This window comes from Balaenoptera borealis (genome assembly GCF_965194805.1).
Source record: "Balaenoptera borealis genome assembly, chromosome: 7".
NCBI lineage: Eukaryota > Metazoa > Chordata > Mammalia > Artiodactyla > Balaenopteridae > Balaenoptera > Balaenoptera borealis.
Genome location: NC_138864.1, coordinates 117,163,624 through 117,178,980, shown reverse-complemented (window position 1 = coordinate 117,178,980; position 15,357 = coordinate 117,163,624). Strand labels below are relative to the sequence as shown.

At 42.8% G+C, this 15,357-nt stretch overlaps 1 protein-coding gene across 5 annotated transcripts in view; it reads right to left on the bottom strand.

The window, feature by feature from the left end:
• The window catches only part of TMEM178B (transmembrane protein 178B), a 366,100-nt gene that overhangs the window by 104,753 nt on the left and 245,990 nt on the right, over positions 1-15,357 (bottom strand). The window contains exon 1 of one of the 5 annotated variants that reach the window (XM_082400378.1): positions 3,292-3,407. The exons of the other annotated variants lie outside the window; for them this stretch is intronic. Within the exon in view, the coding sequence (XP_082256504.1) occupies positions 3,292-3,310 (19 nt within the window). The 5' untranslated portion in view covers positions 3,311-3,407. Of the gene's footprint in view, positions 1-3,291; positions 3,408-15,357 lie in introns of those variants that run through there. 5 annotated transcript variants of the gene reach the window in all.

The window sequence follows — 15,357 nt, the reverse complement described above, 5'->3', positions numbered from 1 at the left end:
GGAGTGTAAATCCCACACAGAATCCATTGTTGTTTAGGATGACTGAGGTCTGGGTGTGCTTTGTGCTAGGAGAAAAAGGGACAAAATAAGCAGAGATTTGTTCATTGCTTTTGCTTTTATGTTGTTTTCTTTGTTTTTCTTCAAGCTGGATGGTTCCTGAGCCTTCTCAACCAGTAGAATCTTTCCCCAGTTGCTGGCATATTTTTATTTTATGGTTTATTTAAAAGTCATGTGGAAAAAGCTGTTGTGGAATGAGGTAGGAAGTAATCCTAGCTCCAGGGAACAGATGGAATGACCCACTGGGACTCTGCCATGTCTGTTCCCAAGAAACAAAGTGGCAGAATGTATTTGTCTGAAGTGAATTTCCGTAAACCTGGGCTCAGAGCCAGTCTGCAGAGAGCAAGCTCCATTAGTAACACGGGTGGAAGTACTTCCCTACTCAGCATTCTAGCTCAGGGAATAAGCAAAACACCTTCCTTTGAATTTTCCATTCTGCTCAGACGTACAAACAAGAAAGTAAACAGGAGGTCAGCCATTTTAAACAGCTGGAGAAGCCCAGAAACCCTGCAAGGAGTCGCTGCTTTGAGAGAAAGTCAGTGCCAGAGAGACGAACAGAATTTTACCTTCTCTGTGGTGATAAAGTTACCCTCTCTCCCCTTTACACACACCCCACCCCCCCAGAAAAAAAGAATAGAGGAAATTCTTAGACAGTATCACTTTAAGAAATTACATCTTTCTCCATTGAGTCAAGAAACAAAATCTGAATATCTATACCTTATGCAGAATGAGTAGGTCCAGTGGGGAAGAAAAGCCAAGTTGAGGCTGAAGGGAGGTTTATCCTTTTCTACAGCTTGGAAACCTCTTAGGGGGACCAGGCAGGGGGGGAGGGGAGTGAGCCGCATTCCCCCATCATTATTTCTGGGATCAGCCCCACCTCCAGGAGGGGCCTACGGCCTCGTGGCTCACGCTTTCCCACCTCAGAGGAAACGGGGGTCCTCCCTGTCATGTCAAACACTCACTGACGTTCCCTGACTTGAGAATTTTTCTTTGTTCAGACTCAGATGGAGGGGAACAAAAAAAAACAAGCATTGGGATCCTCTCACGAGAGAGGAGACAGAGGAGAAGACAGCCACGCAGAGGGGATTCAGGGATGCTTCCCACTCTGCTGGAAATCCTGGAGTGAAAATTAATCTTTCCGCGATCTTGCAGCCTGTCTCAAGAGCCTCACCAACGTTCATACCCTTCTTACCTCTAGCGTCACTATGAAGATAACTAGATACGCACCACCAGTTATGTACAGTAATGTTCAGTGCACAGTACACGAGGAAACACTGACACGAGAGACACAGACACACTGACAAATGGAGGAATTATAACGCACCCGATGACAGAACGGGATTTGGTCTTTAGCTTCCAATTCTGGACGTACTTTTTTTTTTTTTTAAACATCTTTATTGGTGTATCATTGCTTTACAATGGTGTGTTAAGTTTCTGCTGTATAACAAAGTAATCAGCTATATATATATATACATGTATCCCTATATCTCCTCCCTCTTGCGTCTCCCTCCCACCCTCCCTATCCCACCCCTCTAGGTGGTCACAAAGCACCGAGCTGATCTCCCTGTGCTATGCAGCTGCTTCCCACTAGCTATCTATTTTACATTTGGTAGCGTATATATGTCCATGCCACTCTCTCACTTCGTCCCAGCTTACCCTTCCCCCTCCCCGTGTCCTCATCTTGACGTACTTTTAATATCGTAAATTTTTTGTGATATGAAGTTACATCAAAAACAGGATCACAGGTTTATAAGTCCAGTCCATTCATGCAAAAATTCAATGAGATACACCCTTAAGTACCCTTTATGCACTTTACTGTATGTTCTAGCTCAAAAAAGTTTAAAATGTGTAAAGACAGTATGACACAGATCATTTTTCCTTTTTTATATTTTTCAACATTCCTCTGCTTTTCCAGAATGAACATGGCCTCTGCCCCCCACCTCTTGCCTAGTCTGGGGCCTCAGCCCTCGTGCTCCCCTGCTCCTCCATCCCGTTGGTCTTCAGATCTTTGGATGCTCCAAGGTCTACCTGGCCTAAAGGCCTTTGTCCAGAGCCCCGCCCTCTCCGCCCCTCGCTGTCTTACTCCCATGTCTTCCCCCAGTTCATCCTTCAGGTCTCAGCTCAAGGTCACTGCCTCACAGGACAGCCTTCCTTCCCTTCCCTCCACCCCCCACCATGTAGGTCAGGTTAGAGCCCAGGCTAGCGCCCAGCACAACATCTCATCTGTGTCTTGACCAATAAAATCTTCTGGTGTTAAGAGATGGCTTTACCAAACATGATGCTCTAGCGCTCAGCATGATGCCCGGTCCCTAAGAGGAACTTGAAAAGTAATTGTTGGATGAATGAGTGGAGAACCTCCCCATCCTCTTATAAATAACTGGTTTGTAGAAGAAGTTCAAGCTTTCAAAGACACCACACGACAGAGCGTCTTCCCCCTTCTCTCTCCCCGTCCACGGGGCTGGGCGGGGGGTGCAGCCATCTCCACAGGGCTGGAAGCCTTTGCTCGCTCCACCCTCCTCCGCACGTGCGTGGCCCTTCCCGGGACTGAGGCCCAGAATCGCAGCAGCGCAACCCAACCAACAAACCAAAACCGAAAAGGGACATAAAGCAGCAGCTGTCCACGAAGGAGCAGCCCCACCTGCAAACGCCTTTGGAGTCAATTCACTATCAGCCACCCTCTCTCGGAAGCAAGAAGATTCAATAGTTTTAAGGTCCATAAAACAGCTTATAAACTGTCACAGGAGAGTGGCAGAGTATATTATGGCCTGGACAATCTGAGGGGTCTCTAGAAGGAAAATAAGGCGGAGGTGACCCAAAGATCTAGTCCAACCCGATAAAGACAAGGAAGTGAGGGGAAGAAGGAGAGAGAATGTTCTAGAAAGGGAGCAGAAGCAAAGGAGGAAAAAGGGAAGGAAAAATGAGAGAAATGGGGGAGAAAGTATGTAGAGTGAAGAGAGGGTTACAGAAAATCAGTGGAAACCAAACAAAATGGTGATAAAGAGAATAAGCAAAAATCTGAGGGAGTCAGGGAGTGTGCAGTCAAGAGAACGGAGGGGTTGAAATGCCAAGAAATCTGGGCTCCCTTCCCTCCTCCAAAACAAATCACCTCTGAGTTCATACAGGTGTGCAGTTTGTTAAATTCTTAACAACAAATAGGTTTTAAACACAAATAGATCCCTCTGGGTAATATGCAATCAAGTCACAGAGTCGGCATGGATATGAAAAGCAAAACACCTTGGGATAAGTTTGTCATGATCCTTGTGTGGAGGATTTTTGTTGGAGGAGGAAGAGGAAACAGAACAATTATTTCCCTCTTGCACTGGAACTCGTGGATGCATTTTCAGTGTCTGCAGGAACTGGAGGGGGTGATCAGAAGGAAAAATGAGAAGAGTGTCAAAGGATTCCATCAGCGGGCTCCCAGGCCTCCAGGGATATAGTACGCAGGTTATTAATAATAAGTACTACAAGCTTTTATTTTTATGATAGCTCCAGAGGAATGCACATGCTCAACAATCATCATCTCTGACCTTATCACATCCCTTCCAGGGTGATAACAAAATACTGAACAGTTGTAAAGTACTTAAATGCTTTACAGAAAGGTTTCCCCCAACATTGCATTTGATCTTCCAAACAGCCCTGGGAGATGGGGGAGATGGACATGTCTCTGTTTGACAAAAGAAGGAAAAGACATTCTGAGGGTTAAATGATTTGCCCAGGTCACTGCTGTGGGTTGAACTGTGTCCCCTAAGAAGATATGCTGAAACCCTAATCGCGGTTCCTGTGAATGTGACCTTATTTGGAAATAGGGTCTTTGCAGATGTAATTAAGATGGAAGTTGAGATTATACTGGAGTAGGGTGAGCCTTTCATCCAATATGACTGATAGCTTTATAAAAAGAGAAGACAGAGAAAGACACACCCGGAAAGGAGAATGTCATCTGAACACACAGACACAAAGAGAAGACGGCCACGTGATAACAGAAGCAGAGATTGGGGTGACGCAGCTGCAGCCCCGTTCAACCATCAGAAGCTGGAGAAAGAGCACGGCCCTGCCAAAACCTGGATTTTGGACTTCTAGCCTCTAGAACTGTGACAGAATCAATCCCTTGTTTTAAGCCACCAGAGCCTGTGGGGCTCTGGCCGCCCTAGGAAACTCACACAGTCACTCAGGCACAGCTGTGGGGTGTGACTGCCACCGCAGCCCCCAGGATTCCCTAATGCGCTCCCGTGAGGCTTATCTTCCCACCGGCCATCCCGCCACCCCGGCCACACTGGCCGGGCCACTCCTCTCTCCTTCTAGGCCACCAAGCCACCCCACATGGCTCACTGAGGCGCCCCATCACACAGCACTAGTGTCATCTGAGCACCCAAACCTCTTCCCACTTCTCGTGACCCTTCTCCTCAACAAATTCCATTTCGTTGGTCAGTGATCTCAGTTGTCAGTGAGGAAAAAACCTGATATTAATGTCTGTGAACCTTTGGTGTAAAATAGAAACATGGTGGCATTTATTTAGCACTCTGTGCCCAGAACTTTATATACATTTCCTTTAACCCAAAACCTCCTTACAAGTCCAGGGAACGTCATTATCCTCATTTTATAGGTAGAGACTCAGAGAAGTTAAGGAAATGTGCCCCGATTTATACAGCTATTAAGGGGGCAACAATTGAATCCAGGAGCCTTAATCTGCAAGCCCCGACACCCTTCCATCAAATCGGAGCTCCAGTGTGGGCCTCCAAGTTTGACTGCCTCTTTTTAAGATGAAGAAACTGTCCTTTATCTTTGCCAAGGTCACACCCTGACACCATCTTTAACTCACATCATGAGGGTCAAGTAGAACCCAGAATGTCGATGGTAGGGATTTAAAAGTAACAATCTGGGTGGAAAGAGTGAGGGTTCTCAAAGCTGCACTTACCCAGGGTTTTACTGAAAAAATGCCCAATGTCCATATCAAAGAAGGGAGGAGTGATGGCAATTCTGAGAGAGGGCCTCCAGTCTCCCCAGGTTGGTCCTTGGCACCATCCCTGGGCCACAGATGTGTTTTGTTTAGTCCACAAAGTGAAAAGAAAAAATTTTTTAATGAGTTATGACATCCAAATGTCAAGAGACATTACCTTCAAATCTTGATTCCCAGCTTTTATTGGAAAAAGCAGAAGATCTGGCAATACAAGGCCTACATCCTTGCAGGTGCCAAATGCCAGCTGCCTGTTACCTCTCTCTCACGGTGCCGCTTTTCCTACATCCTGACCACTTCCCTCTCAGATCACCTGCCTGGTCTGTAGAGTAGACGTTGCAGGATGTGATCCTGGGCCCAATTTTTTAATGGGTTCTTACACGGGAGAGGTATTTGCTTTGCAAGGGGGCACAGCCCAGAAGTGCAGCAAAAATGAATGACTACCTAACTGTACCGAGGTGGTTGTCTCTTGAAAATTATTTTAGGACAGGAAAGGGGGTTGCTCACCTTGTAAAGTAAGATTTAAAGGAATTAGAAGACAAATCAAAAGAAGTCACATTTGTTAGATGCAGAAAGCATATAAATCCATTAACTCCAGAAGATGTAAAGCTATAACTAGATCCAAAAATGGTTTAGACACATTCACGGGTGATGAAAACATAAACAGAAATCCAGAGGGAGTTGAGGCAGTTCATGGAACCCCTTCACCCTTCAAAGGCCACAGGGAGGTTGGCCACCGCTGAGTCCCTCCTTGCCCCGGGCTTATCTTTGTTGAGAAGAGCACTAAGAGATCTAACTTCCACAGAAATCTCTCTTTTTCCCACCCCTGCACATAAAGGAGAGAGGAGGGAAAGTTCATTGACACGTAAAGAAGCTCATCTTGGGGAACCACTCAGCCTTGAACAGAGGAAGCAGCCCTGCGATCAGAGGCGGGTGCAAGTCCTGGTCTCCCACTTATCAGCCTGGCCGTGGCCAATCACTCCACTGATCTTCAGTTTCCCTCCCTTGAAAATTGAAACCCTCCTGTCAACTCCAAGGGGTTACCTGGCAGGTCCTCCGGGGCCATACATGGAGGCACTTCGTGGACATGGTCATGATATCTTGAGTAACTGACCAGCCAAAAGGTATGCACGATGGACTCAGGGAAGAGAACGATGTGTAATGCATGTTGCTCTAAATAATCTGGCTCTCGACGTCAAGATCCTAAAGGAATTCCTAGCGGTTTACTAACCCCGCAAAGGCAAACCCCGAGGGTGTCATGCTAGCCCCATTCATGAGTCACAGTATTCTGACCCACATTAAGATTTGCTCACTCTTCTCCTAGCATTAACGAGCTACTCTGTTTTAGGCCCTGGAGGCTTTTGTGACGATCTTGTCTCCCCTGAATTTTCTGCCCTGCCAGCTCTCCAGAGCCCACAGGCATGGGGACTCATGGCCTACTATGTCCCTAGAGGAAAGCCTAACTTTTGCCTTCCCAGCCCTTGCTCTGTCTGCTCAAAAAATGTCCCTCTTTGTCTGCTGTGTCTGACTGCATCAGGGTTTCTCCAGATGGCCAGCCAGCTAGCCGCCTGCTCTGGATGGCAAGAGCTGCCCACTGAGCATTTGTTGGTGGCTAGAGGAGGGAAGAATACAGCGTGGGTGACTTCCTGCCCACCTCCTGTAACTTTCAAACTGCTCAAAGCATCTCTGCCCAGCGGAGGTGGGAACTCACAGATGCTGTCCCAGTTGCTCACTGATGTCCAGAAACCAGACCCTCAGCCAGTCCTTCACCCAGAATGTCAGCAAAGGTACGATGCTGACCTCAAAGCACCAAATGTCCAACGGAGGGTTCCCTGATCCCGAGAGGCAACTGCCCATGTCCATATTCTTAGATCGACACTTTGATCATAAAATGACCTAGACCTCCCTGTTCCATGGAGCTTTTTTAGTGGGCAAATTAACAGTCTGGCTAATTAATAGGTCTTTTAAAATACTGTACATGTGTTAAGCTTTCACCCTTATGAGAGAATCGAAGAGGAAATAAGCAGTTTCATAGATGCCGAGGGGCCAGTGTCTTATCCTGGAGCCTGAAAGCCTTATCCTATTTTGCAGGCATCTTGTCTGTACATTTCAAAGCCAAAAAAGGTCCACTTTGGCATGACTACCGTGCCCTGTATTTATTTCCTTGCACCAGAGTCGGGATTTTTGTCCCAGCAAATGGCCCTGGTGGGAATGTCCCCTTCCACTGCAAAATAAAGGTCCTACTGCTGCCACCTAGGCCCAAACTGCATGTTATGTCTTAATTTGTGGGGCCTATTGAAAAGCACTAATTGTGATCGCCAGATAGCGGGTCCCTCCTGTGACTTGGCACACTAATTAGCAATGGCATTTGTCAGACTAGCTGTCTTGCGGCAAAGGGGTCTGGAAAGCTGAATTAATTTTTAGCCATTGCCATGCACTAAAGATGCTTTGCCTTGTAAGAATAATCAACCTCCTCACCTCCCCTTTTCCAAGAAGGATGGGTATGAAAGTGTCACAGAGACAAATTTCCATTTGTGGTCTGCACTACAGTTATAGTTGGGTTTGCAAATTTGCAAATTCTAAGGCCTACAAGTGTTGGTAGGCAGCTAATTTTAATGATGAAGTGGGCTGGGTGTAAGAAACATGCAGCCTACTTTATCTATTCTTTTGTTTCCCGACTCTTGAGAAAGACAGTCTCTATTATGAGAAAAAAAAAAAGCATTGCAAGAGTGATGATAAACTAACCCTTGGCCTCGGTGTCATGTAGACAGTAAAGCAAAGGTGACAGTCTCAAACTAGGAAACACGTGATAGGACAAAGGTTACCCTGCTCCAACCCGAGTGGCATGCAGTAATGTAGGCCTAATGTTGCCAAGATGTCTACTTGTTTTGAAACCAGAAACACGAATTTTTATGCAAAGGCTCCTGATTATTAAACGTTGGCACCTATTTTTTTAAACATGTAAAGTGGGTAGGTGAAACGACACACGTCTTACCAAATCAAGACCTCTGGGGCAGTCTTGCAAGCTCAATTCAAGCCGTTTGTTCTTGTTCGCCTCTCCCCCCAAATGTGCCATGGATATAGAGAAATTGAAGATTCTTCCATTTCAAAAACAGAACTGATTTTCCAGTACAGTTGGCCCTAGCTATCCACGGGTTCTGCATCTGCGGATCCAACCAACAGCAGATTGGGTTGGCTGAATCCGCGAAAGCAGATTCCATGGATGCAAAATCCACAGGTTCGGCGGGCAGACTAAGGGACCTGAGCTTCCACAGATTTCTGATCTCCACAGGAGGTCCTGGAACCAATCCCCTGAGGATACCGAGGGAGGACTGTGCATCCTCTGAGTTACTGGACACTGTGATTGGGTTGTTCCTCCACTCCATGCTTCCTCACCTTAAAACCCAGAGGGATGGTAGAGACAAGTGACCTCTTGGTGCCAAACTCTGCCACATCCCAGGTAAAGCAGTGAGGAGCAGAGAGGTCACCATGTCACATGGCCAGCCAGTGGCAGGGTGGTAGTATCAAGACCCCCAGACCATATTCTCTCCCTTCAAACAGCCTCTTATTCTGGCACACTACCTGGGAAGATATCCACAGAAGGCATCACGTCCTTCCTGGTTTAATGCCTTTTTGACCTTCTCTTCTCTTCTCTCTGCCTAGAGAAGCTCCACTCACTGTTTCCCTTCTTTGAGGCTTTTTATTGTGTGGCCAAATGCCCACAGTGATTAATGTTCTCCTTGCTGTCTTCCCTTGGAACTCTGAAGCATCACCAAATGGTCATCTTTTTTTTCTTCGACCAAGGAGGATTAGATGATGTTCTGTTCCCAAATGCCCTCTAAAATGTTTGATCTTACTTATAACTACATCTAAAACCCAGGACCTAACCTAAATCCCAGATGGAGAAAGCAGTCAAAACACTGTATTTTAAGCCCAAATTAGTTAAGAATGCATTTGGTTGCAAGCAACAGAAAATCTGAATTATGAGAAGTTGAGGTCGTTTTAAGTATTCTACACAACACTAGTTCTGGGAATGAGTTGTTACAGTTAGTGAAGGGGCTCAAAAATGTTAGGGTGCTGGGTCAGCATTCTGGGTCTCTCTTGACTGTTCCATCACGTTCGCAAGACAGCTACAGCCACTGAAGAAATTATGGCTGCGTGCTAGCATGCCAAGCAGGAAGGAAGGCGCAGAGGAAAAAAGGCTTGCTGCTTACAAGGATCTCACCTTTTATTTGGAATCAAAATCCTTCCCAGAAACCCCCAGAAGACTTCTCTTTTCCTCTTATTAGCTACAACAGTCCCATAGACACCCCTAGATGCAGGGGAAGCTGGCAAGGGAGAGTCTGTCGGAGCAGAATGACATGACCATCACTGGCTCTTATCAGTCATGGTCCATCCTCCAAGGCTGTCAGAGGAACCTACCTTCCCCTCCTTATCCTTATGTGAACAGAACCCGGGTTCTGTTAGCAGGGAAGGGATGGTCATATAGCTCTTCTACAGGCAAAGTATGCCACAAGCTAAATTTACAAAACAAATACATTAATTATCAGAATGAGATGGCATGCACCCAAGAATTCTGAGGGAACTGAAGAATAAAACTGGCCAAAATATGTTACCCACGCATATAAATGGCCACCAATTCTAAAGACTGCTTTCCTAAAAATGTATCCCCTATTCATAAGAAGAACTCCAAGGTGGATCTGAAGAAATGGCTGATGGCTTCTCTAATAAGAAGCTACAAGCCACTGCGAGCCTAATTGTCTCTGTAGCCCTCGTAAGAATAGGTTATCATCACAATTGTTTACAGTCATTATGGATAGAATAAGCTAACAATCGAGTTAATGATAATGCGTCAATTAGGAGAGACTGGAGCGCAGGTTGCGATAGAGTGAATCTGAGAGGCTGGATAAGACCATGGCAGTTACTATAAGAAAATGGTAAAGAGAAATTCAATACAGAACTTCGACAATACCATCAAGTGTGTTAATTATGCCAGATTCAACTGCAAGGAGGGCAGCAAGCTGGTGGGCTGTACCCTGAGGCAGAACTGGTAAGTACATCTCACTAAGACCAGATGTACCCTGTAAAGGCAGGAAGAAAACAGAACATCAATAAACCACTGAGTGAAAAGGCTTGAAAAAAAGACACTAGTGCAAGATTCCTGGATTTTACATGAAAGAGTTTCCCAAATAGAAATTCTTGGGACCATTCCATTCAATACCAAATGTAGCACCTATTTTATGAAAAACAGCTGATCACTCTGAGTCAGTTAAGGTAACTATGAATTGTCTATGCAGGAGTACATACAGAGGTGAGTGAGTGAGTGAGTGTGAGTGTGTGCGTGTGTGTGTGTGTGTGTGAAAGACTGAAGCTCTGGGAAAGACTTAGTGACTAACAGAGCTCTTGAAAATCAAAACTTCCACATCCTTTGATGATTTGTCTGAACTCCATCTCCCAGAGATCTAATATTTATTAAAATATTCATTTTTAATAGATGGTTATACAATCTAAGCATCCTTATAATGGGAAAGTAACATGGTTCAAACAAGAGAACACTTATATCTGCCTACCTCTTAGAATCTTCGAGAAAGGAAGAAGGAATCTAAATAAAGAGGAACAGAATTTCTTCATCATTAACAAAAGCTTCTCCACTCAATGCTTTTTCAATTTATTGAATGAACTGTGATGGAACTGAGGAGACAGGGTAGGGTTAGGGTTTCACAGATAAAGAGCTGTTAGGGAACAGAGTATTTAAGAAACTATCTCTGAGTACAGAAGCAAAATATGAAGAGCCTGGTTTCTCAAAGATAAGCACCAGGCCAGTGCTGTTTAGCATCTCCAAAAACAATGTTTAGGAGAAAGGACATAAGTGTGTCTCACAGATGACACCAAACTGGTATGGGGAGAAAATACTCAAGCTTATTGAAAAAAAGACACAGGAAACTCTTACAAACCTGGGCATGCTATAAAAATATCTGTGATATCTATTGGTGGTATTTGTAATGGAAAAAAACCCTGAATTTCAATTAGATGTTAGTGGAAATAAAGACGCAAATTCTCCCATCCAGAGACAGCAGAAGCAAGAAGAACTACAATCCTGCAGCCTGTGGAACAAAAACCACATTCACAGAAAGATAGACAAGATGAAAAGGCAGAGGGCTATGTACAAGATGAAGGAACAAGATAAAACCCCAGAAAAACAACTAAATGAAGTGGAGATAGGCAACCTTCCAGGAAAAGAATTCAGAATAATGATAGTGAAGATGATCCAGGACCTCGGAAAAACAAAGGAGGCAAAGATCGAGAAGATGCAAGAAATGTTTAACAAAGACCTAGAAGAATTAAAGAACAAACAAACAGAGATGAACAATACAATAACTGAAATGAAAAATACAATAGGAATCAATAGCAGAATAACTGAGGCAGAAGAACGGATAAGTGACCTAGAAGACAGAATGATGGAATTCACTGCTGCGGAACAGAGTAAAGAATAAATAAAGAAAAAAGAATGAAAAGAAATGAAGACAGCCTAAGAGACCTCTGGGACTACATTAAATGCAACAACATTCGCATTATAGGGGTCTCAGAAGGAGAAGAGAGAGAGAAAGGACCAGAGAAAATATTTGAAGAGATTATAGTAGAAAACTTCCCAAATATGGGGAAGGAAATAGCCACCCAAGCCCAGGAAGCGCAGAGAGTCCCATACAGGATAAACCCAAGGAGAAACATGCCGAGACACATAGTAATCAAATTGGCAAAAATTAAAGACAAAGAAAAATTATTGAAAGCTGCAAGGGAAAAACGACAAATACCATACAAGGGAACTCCCATAAGGTTAACAGCTGATTTCTCAGCAGAAACTCTACAAGCCAGAAGGGAGTGGCATGATATACTTAAAGTGATGAAAGGGAAGAACCTACTACCAAGATTATCCTACCCGGCAAGGATCTCGTTCAGAGTCGATGAATAAATCAAAAGCTTTACAGACAAGCAAAAGCTAAGAGAATTCAGCACCACAAAACCAGCTCTACAACAAATGCTAAAGGAACTTCTCTAAGTGGGAAACACAAGAGAAGAAAAGGACCTACAAAAACAAACCCAAAACAATTAACAAAATGGTCATAGGAACATACAAATCGATAATTACCTTAAATGTGAATGGATTAAATGCTCCAACCAAAAGACACAGGCTTGCTGAATGGATACAAAAACAAGACCCATATATATGCTGTCTACAAGAGACCCACTTCAGACCTAGGGACACATACAGACTGAAAGTGAGGGGATGGGAAAAGATATTCCATGCAAATGGAAATCAAAAGAAAGCTGGAGTAGCAATGCTCATATCAGATAAAAAAGACTTTAAAATAAAGAATGTTACAAGGGACAAGGAAGGACACTACATAATGATCAAGGGATCAATCCAAGAAGAAGATATAACAATTATAAATATATATGCACCCAACACAGGAGCACCTCAATACATAAGGCAACTGCTAACAGCTATAAAAGAGGAAATTGACAGTAACACAATAATAGTGGGGGACTTTGACACCTCACTTATACCAATGGACAGATCGTCCAGACAGAAAATTAATAAGGAAACACAAGCTTTAAATGACACAGCAGACCAGATAGATTTAATTGATATTTATAGGACATTCCATCCAAAAACAGCAGATTACACTTTCTTCTCAAGTGCACATGGAACATTCTCCAGGAGAGATCACATCTTGGGTCACAAATCAAGCCTCAGTAAATTTAAGAAAATTGAAATCATATCAAGCACCTTTTCTGACCACAACGCTATGAGATTAGAAATGAATTACAGGGGAAAAAATGTAAAAAACACAAACACATGGAGGCTAAACAATACGTTACTAAATAACCAAGAGATCACTGAAGAAATCAAAGAGGAAATCAAAAAATACTTAGAGACAAATGACAATGAAAACACGACGATCCAAAACCTATGGGATGCAGCAAAAGCAGTTCTAAGAGGGAAGTTTAGAGCTATACAAGCCTACCTCAAGAAACAAGAAAAATCTCAAATAAACAATCTAAAAACCCAAAGTTAAGCAAACAAAACCCAAAGTTAGCAGAAGGAAAGAAATCATAAAGATCAGAGCAGAAATAAATGAAATAGAAACAAAGAAAACAAGAGCAAAGATCAATAAAACTAAAAGCTGGTTCTTTGAGAAGATAAACAAAACTGATAAACCATTAGCCAGACTCATCAAGAAAAAGAGGGAGAGGACTCAAATCAATAAAATCAGAAATGAAAAAGGAGAAGTTACAACAGACACTGCAGAAATACAAAGCATCCTAAGAGACTACTACAAGCAACTCTATGCCAATAAAATGGACAACCTGGAAGAAGTGGACAAATTCTTAGAAAGGTAGAACCTTCCAAGACTGAACCAGGAAGAAATAGAAAATATGAACAGACCAATCACAAGTAATGAAATTGAAACTATGATTAAAAACCTTCCAACAAACAGAAGCCCAGGACCAGATGGCTTCACAGGTGAATTCTATCAAACATTTAGAGAAGAGCTAACACCCATCCTTCTCAAACTCTTCCAAGAATTACAGAGGAAGGAAGCAACACTCCCAAAACTCATTCTATGAGGCCACCATCACCCTGATACCAAAACCAGACAAAGATACTACAAAAAAAGAAAATTACAAACCAATATCACTGACGAATATAGATGCAAAAATCCTCAACAAAATACTAGCAAACAGAATCCAACAACACATTAAAAGCGTCATACACCACGATCAAGTGGGATTTATCCCAGGGATGCAGGGATTCTTCAATGTACACAAATCAATCAATGTGATACACCATATTAACAAATTGAAGAATAAAAACCATATGATCATCTCAATAGATGCAGAAAAAGCTTTTGACAAAATTCAACACCCATTTATGATAAAAACTCTCCAGGAACTGGGCACAGAGGGACTCTACCTCCACATAATAAAGGCCATATACAACAAACCCAAAGCAAACATCATTCTCAATGGTGAAAAATTGAAAGCATTTCCTCTAAGATCAGGAACAAGACAAGGATGTCCACTCTCACCACTATTATTCAACATAGTTTTGGAAGTCCTAGCCACGACAATCAGAAAGAAAAAGAAATAAAAGGAATACAAATTGGAAAAGAAGTAAAACTGTCACTGTTTGCAGATGACATGATACTATACATAGAGAATCCTAAAGATGCCACCAGAAAACTACTAGAGCTAATCAATGAATTTTGTACAGTTGTACGATACAAAATTAATGCACAGAAATCTCTTGCATTCCTATATACTAATGATGAAAAGTCTGAAAGAGAAATTAAGGAAACACTCCCATTTACCACTGTAACAAAAAGAATAAAATACCTAGGAATAAACCTACCTAGGGAGACAAAAGACCTGTATGCAGAAAACTGTAAGACACTGATGAAAGAAATTAAAGATGATACCAACAGATGGAGAGATATACCATGTTCTTGGATTGGAAGAATCAATACTGTGAAAATGACTCTACTACCCAAAGCAATCTACAGATTCAATGCAATCCCTATCAAATTACCAGTGGCATTTTTTACAGAACTAGAACAAAAAATCTTAAACTTTGTATGGAGACACAAAAGACCCCGAATAGTCAAAGCAGTCTTGAGGGAAAAAGTGGAGCTGGAGGAATCAGACTCACTGACTTCAAACTATACTACAAAGCTACAGTAAACGAGAAAATATGATATTGGCACAAAAACAGAAATATAGATCAATGGAACAAGATAGAAAGCCCAGAGATAAACCCATGCACATGTGGTCAACTAATCTATGAGAAAGGAGGCAATCATATGCAATGGAGAAAAGACAGTCTCTTCAATAAGTGGTGCTGGGAAAACTGGGCAGCTACATGTAAAAGAATGAAATTAGAACACTCTCTAACACCATACACAAAAATAAACTCAAAATGGATTAGAGACCTAAATGTAAGACCGGACACTATAAAACTCTTAGAGGAAAACATAGGAAGAACACTCTTTGACATAAATCACAGCAAGATCTTTTTTGATATGCCTCCTAGAGTAATGGAAATAAAAACAACAATAAACAAATGGGACTTAATGAAACTTCAAAGCTTTTGCACAGCAAAGGAAACCAGAAACAAGACAAAAAGAGCACCCTCAGAATGGGAGAAAATATTTGCAAACGAATCAATGGACAACGGATTAATCTCCAAAATATATAAACAGCTCATGCAGCTCAATATTAAAAAAACAAACAACCCAATCCAAAAATGGACAGAAGACCTAAATAGACATTTCTCCAAAGAAGACATA